The sequence below is a fragment of the Balaenoptera musculus genome, chromosome 3, assembly GCF_009873245.2.
Source record: "Balaenoptera musculus isolate JJ_BM4_2016_0621 chromosome 3, mBalMus1.pri.v3, whole genome shotgun sequence".
Lineage (NCBI taxonomy): Eukaryota > Metazoa > Chordata > Mammalia > Artiodactyla > Balaenopteridae > Balaenoptera > Balaenoptera musculus.
This window is the reverse complement of record NC_045787.1, coordinates 123,806,268-123,812,267: the sequence shown is the minus strand read 5'-3', so window position 1 is coordinate 123,812,267 and position 6,000 is coordinate 123,806,268. Positions and strand designations below refer to the sequence as shown.

At 37.2% G+C, this 6,000-nt stretch overlaps 1 protein-coding gene across 4 annotated transcripts in view; it reads right to left on the bottom strand.

Annotated features, from left to right (window-relative positions):
* Positions 1-713: 713 nt before the first annotated feature.
* The window catches only part of FBXO38 (F-box protein 38), a 52,698-nt gene continuing 47,411 nt past the window's right edge, over positions 714-6,000 (bottom strand). For all 4 annotated transcript variants that reach the window (XM_036846225.1, XM_036846227.1, XM_036846228.1 and 1 more), the window contains 5 exons: positions 5,378-5,544; positions 3,299-3,444; positions 2,710-2,813; positions 2,101-2,214; positions 714-1,313 (listed from right to left, as the gene is read on the bottom strand). In XM_036846225.1, the coding sequence (XP_036702120.1) occupies positions 1,135-1,313; positions 2,101-2,214; positions 2,710-2,813; positions 3,299-3,444; positions 5,378-5,544 (710 nt within the window). In that variant the 3' untranslated portion in view covers positions 714-1,134. The remainder of the gene's footprint in view (positions 1,314-2,100; positions 2,215-2,709; positions 2,814-3,298; positions 3,445-5,377; positions 5,545-6,000) is intronic.

Genomic DNA, 6,000 nt, shown 5'->3' with positions numbered 1-6,000 from the left:
ATTTGGGAAGAGTTTCTAAAGTATTTCCACAGAACTTCAGTTTGTGCAATTTGTTGAGTTCACTCAGCTAGCAAGTGACAAAGCCAGTCCTCAAACACAGGTGTTGCTCTGAAGCTTTTTTTGCTTTAACCCCTGACACTATGATACTGCATATTATCACTGCCATGTATCAGGTGAATTTCTCTCCTTGAGAAAGGAGAAAGGCCATCTCCTAAAGACCAGATATTTGGGGAAATTCTGCTGTTCCCAGTGTTCTGTCATAAAGAGTTCTGTGAGTTAAACATCCTGCAGCCACAGAACTTTAAAAAAAGAGATCAGAGATTAGATTACACTGAAATCTTACTTAGACACAATTACACATTCCTTTTCTGTGTAGTATTTGCTACTCTTCTTTAAAATGAGGGATTCCGTTCCAAGGCAAGAAAAAAGTTTTTAATAAATTTTTATTTTTATATTCAAGATAAAGCATATACACAATATGGAAATAAATAACTAGAAATGCTTTGGAAACTTTTCCATTTCCCCCTCAAACTCAGTTTTTTTTTTAAACCCATGAGTCTTTTTTTTTACTTCATTTTAAGAAATATGGCAACTACGATACCAAGAGGAAAAAGAACCACAATTTTGTACAGAAACAAACATACAGCCACCTCTGACCATAGGGTTTAGTTGGAGTTTTAATAGTAACACAAAAAGAGCACAAGAGACAAAAAGACGCTTCAACAGGTTTACTCAAACAGCTCTGCTCGAGAAGAAAAAGGCACAGATTTAAGGGCGTGACAGTGATGATTAAGAATATAGTAAACAGGGGCTCAGCCAGAAAGTGACACTTTATGAACTAAGTCTGGAAAAATGAAGAAAATGAACTCTTTCCAATTCTCTGCCTTCATTAAAATGAATTTTTAAATTAAACTGTATAAACATATGATATAAAGTTGGTACTTAGGAAGTATCTTTGTGTATTTCCTCTATGTACAAATCTTTGTATACAACTTCAATGTTTCTTATACATTTCCTATATACCAAAATGCGCCGGAGCCTCCCAACTGCATGCCCCAAGGTCTGTGAAGCTCTCTGGCAGCTGGATGGCCCCAGCAGCTTACTGCCAGAATAGCTGGAAAGAGGAGGGACCAGTTAAATGTAGTCATCTTCAACAGGCTCTCCATTGACGTCACAATAGTGGATAAAAATTGCCACTACTCGCTGAAACACGCCCTTCTTCATCTGACGCATCTCTGAAATTTCCTCTCCTATTGTTTCCATACAGATGTCTGCAGACAGCTGCCCTTTCCTTCGAGGAGCATAGATGGTGCCTTGGAAATTAGAAAGAAAAGGGGAAACAAGATTATCAGAATCATATGGAAAGCCACTCTGATTTAGCTGGTCCATGAGATATGCCTGTATACTCTGATGCAGTGTAACTGATGTATGTATAGTTCATGGAATGGGTCCCCATCAGTTTGGTTATATACTATGTTTGATGCCAAAAAGAGCACACATGATTAAAGGCCCAAGGTGAAAAATGCACCAGAGAGGTAAGTCATATATATAGATACATGTAGTTTATGAAATCCAGTTCCTCCTAAAATATTTTTTTTAAACTTCCTACAAATGGATATTCAAGGGTGTTAACACTTAGAAGAACTATATTCCAGAGTTCCTTCAAGTTCCCCCATCAAGTATCCGTACCTAAATCATAAGTTCCCACATGCTACCCAACAACAAGCAGCTCATAAGTAGCAGAATAATTAGTATAACAGGAACAGTTTTGAAACAATATAGTTGACCAAATTCTTCAATAAGGAGTAACAAGATTATAAACATTTAGGTAATAAAAAAATCTAGGTAGGACAATCTGTCTGAAGGAATCCTTTCCACCAACCTTCATATATCCCTAGTAAGTCAACTGGTTATCTATTGTATACATTTAGAGCTGTTTTTTTTAGCAAGGGGTGAACCAAACAATAACAAAAAGCAAAAACATTTATATGGGAAGTGATGAAAAGCTGCGCCGCTCGTAACTCAGACAAAATACTAAGTATCTAACACCGTAGGATAACCTCAAACTAGAGAATAAAAATCAAGTCAGGACATAATTACTTTCTTCATCATCCTCAAAATCATATCTGGCAAAGCTGTTGGGTTCTGCTGCCCGTAGTGATCTCAACCAAGGGAAGTCAGAAATCATGGAATACGGTGCTCCATCCACAACACCTAAAAGAAGACAGATCAACAGTGCTACTGGGGTGGAAGTAACGATAGGGCCGAACGCTGTTAGTATTTTGAAAGCAGCACCAGAGACATAAATTCCAATTCTAGCTCTGCTACTATTTAGTCATGTGATTTTGGTCATCCTTTGCTTCCATTAAGCCTCAGTTTCCCTCTCTATATATGTGTACATATATATATACACACAAAATACAGGGGCTGACACAGGTTCCCTCAAGTCACTGCAACTTTCAAACTGTATAGCAAGTTTCAATTTTCTTTCACTTTCTGTGTTTCAATACTGCTGATTATTTTAGGGATGGTAAAGACTCATACAGGGAGAGCACTATTTATCTGGTCCCTGCTACCTGCAGATATTCAATATTCCCATTATTTTGACAAATTGTTAGGCTCCTACTCCAATCTTCCCTAAGACATGTCTCTCCATCTAATTAGTTAACAGCTATTTAGCTTTCCAACCATTTACAAATAAATGCTCACCTTCTAAAGTATAGATTTCTCTACCCCATGGGTACTTGGGATACTTCTTTAAGTCATCTTCACTTCGTGTGGCTTCAGGGAAGAATTCATACTTAATGAGCTCTCTGGAGGCAACAAGAAAAATTAAATAAAAATTATAAAACTGAAAATAATGTTGGGATGTAGGTTAGAAAGGAACTATCAAAATGTGTCATGCCTAGATTCTAATGAAGGTCTCAAATAAAATATTAAAATAACAAATGCATAAAAAGTCAAATTTTCTGATGATGTAAAACATCACAGTTTTAAAATCTTTAATATGATCTCTCTTCCATGCTGTAAGGCTAAAGGAATGAAACTAAATGTACATGTACGGTCTGTTCTTGTGACTTTTCTCTAAGTTTGAAAATAAAAAGTTGCAAATATATATGTACGCATTTTAGTTTTAAGTCCTCATTTCCCTTTTTTTTCACATTACATTTCATGTTTCAGTGCCTGAAAAGCCCAGATGAAATCATTTAAAAAAAAAAATAATTAGGATTTGTTGTTTCTGGGCATCCTTGCTCTGGGAACTGACTTAGAAGGTCGTCAGGGGCTGCAGATAACTTACTGGTTAATGTTTGCTATCGTGTCCATCCAGCTGCGAATGCGCACCTTGTTCCGGACATTGGGAGGGTTACTGAATTCATGGATAATACAGATGTGATAGGGGTAGGGACCACTAAATAGCTTCTGCTCCAACGTTAGTGTGTCCACCTGTGGAAAACATGAGAGAGAGGATTTTGGACCAAGGAAGGGAATGCCTTAGAAATCTATCTCCTAGGGCTTGAACAATCTTTCCTTGGGACCTCAGTTTTTAAATCTTTGGCTGATTTGAAAATCAAAGAGTCACATTCCACCCTGAACACAGCTTGCCATGCTAGGGATGAGGTTTAGCAAATTCAACTGTTTAGCAAGCTCAGCAATTTACATCTCACTGTTATATAAATGTGAATTAAACCAGAGAATCTGGATTCAGGTAACTGATCCCAGCAATCCACTTCTGAATATATCCTTTACAGGTTTAAATTTTGACTGCACTATAGAACTGTGAATGTGTAGTACCATATACCCCATTATAACTGGACTACTGTCCATTCCTAAAGACAGAACACACTTCCTTGCCCCCTTGTAACCTTTGTTCACATTGCTTTCTTCTCATGGAATGCCCTCATCCCTATTTTACTTACGAAATCCCACTTTGTCATCCTAATGACATATATGTCTACCCCCTTTGTGGAAAGGCAAACCTCTCAAGAAGGATGATGTCCTGTGTATTTTTCAGCCCCAGCAAATTATAAACACTCAATAAGCAATTTGTGTGTTGAAATGATTCTTTTGAGGCCAGGTTCAAACACTGACTGCAAAGGTTCATATTTCCTTTAAACCTTCTTTTGACATCAAGCACAGAGTCTTACATACGATGTTACTCTTTTTTCCCCCAGTTTTATTGAGAAATAATTGACACACATCACTGTATACCTTTAAGGTATACAGCATGATGTTGTTGGATTTTTTTAACATCTTTATTGGAGTATAATTGCTTTACAATGGTGTGTTAGTTTCTGCTTTATAGCAAAGTGAATCAGTTATACATATACATATGTTCCCATATCTCTTCCCTCTTGCATCTCCCTCCCTCCCGCCCTCCCTATCCCACCCCTCTAGGTGGTCACAAAGCACCGAGCTGATCTCCCTGTGCTATGCGGCTGCTTCCCACTAGCTATCTGTTTTACATTTGGTAGTGTATATATGTCCATGCCACTCTCTCACTTTGTCCCAGCTTACCCTTCCCCCTCCCCGTGTCCTCAAGTCCATTCTCTACGTCTGTGTCTTTATTCCTGTCCTGCCCCTAGGTTTTTCAGAATCTTTTTTTTTTTCTTCTTAGATTCCATATATATACGTGTTAGCATACAGTATTTGTTTTTCTCTTTCTGACTTACTTCACTCTGTATGACAGACTCTAGGTCCATCCACCTCACTACAAATAACTCAATTTTGTTTCTTTTTATGGCTGAGTAATATTCCATTGTATATACATGCCATATCTTCAGCATGGTGGTTTGATTTACATATATTGTGAAATGTTTTACCAAAATAGGTTCAGCTAACAGCCATCATCTCATAGATACTATAAAAAGTTTACTCTAATAATAATGATGATAATAGTAACAGCAACTATCATATGATTGCTTAGTACATGCCAGCAACTGTTCTAGCACTTAACATGTATTAATTTAACCATCACAGTAACGGCAGGTTTTTATTCTTCTAATTTTAGAGATGAAGAAACTAAGACAGAAGTTAAGTAAGTAATCTGCTACAGGTCAGTGAACCAGAACTGGAACCAGGAAGTCTGAAACCAGAGTCTGTGCTCTTCACCACAGGCAACTTTTAATAAGTATAAAACTTGCTGTATAACAACTTCCCTCATCATATAACTTGCTAAAAGCCCACAAAATCTATCAGAGAAGCACTGATGAAGAAGGTTGGCAAGGTAGTCTAGGCTGGTTAAAAAAACTCTGTAGAATCTAAAGAATCATTACTGTGGGTTCAGCAAATGAATAAAAGCCAATTTCAAAAAGGCTGAACACTAAAATAAAAATATCACTGCAATATGTGATCACCAAAAAGAAGCAGAGCTCGTTACCTGCTGCATGGGGCGTAGGTATATGATACGGTTTCTCTCAGGAGGCATCCTTAGTATCTGGTCTAGTACCTGATCCATATTCAGTTTCTTGCATTGTGCATAGTCAAATCGGTTTACAATTGGTGCATTTTCTACTTTTAAATGTTTCAGTACCCTGCACCTGGTAGCTACAAAATGAAAACAATGGTAAGCTCTACAAATAATTTATACAAAATAATAGAGCAACGTATACCCTATTTGGAATCCTCTTTGGAGGACTGGCATACCTTTTATTAGCATAAAATACTGCAGATGTAAACATCTTTGACATAGGTCAAGTACTAGTGCAAAGGACAACTGACAGTCATCAAAATGACTTGAAAATATGATTCTGTCCTGTTCAAAAGAAGGCAGTCACCCTCATGCTAGAAGGGAGATACCTTTTCCTATCTAAGATGTTACTGGCAAGAAATTCAAATTCCAGAGAATGAGTTGCCTAAATATAGGAACTGTTTAGGAAATACATATTGAAGAGAATGAATGACAGCAACTACTGAATTATACAATTTTATGGGTAATGGTTCCTGGGATAATTCACATATGTTATCTTACATTCACCCACAGGAAATGAGCAGTGTTGATTT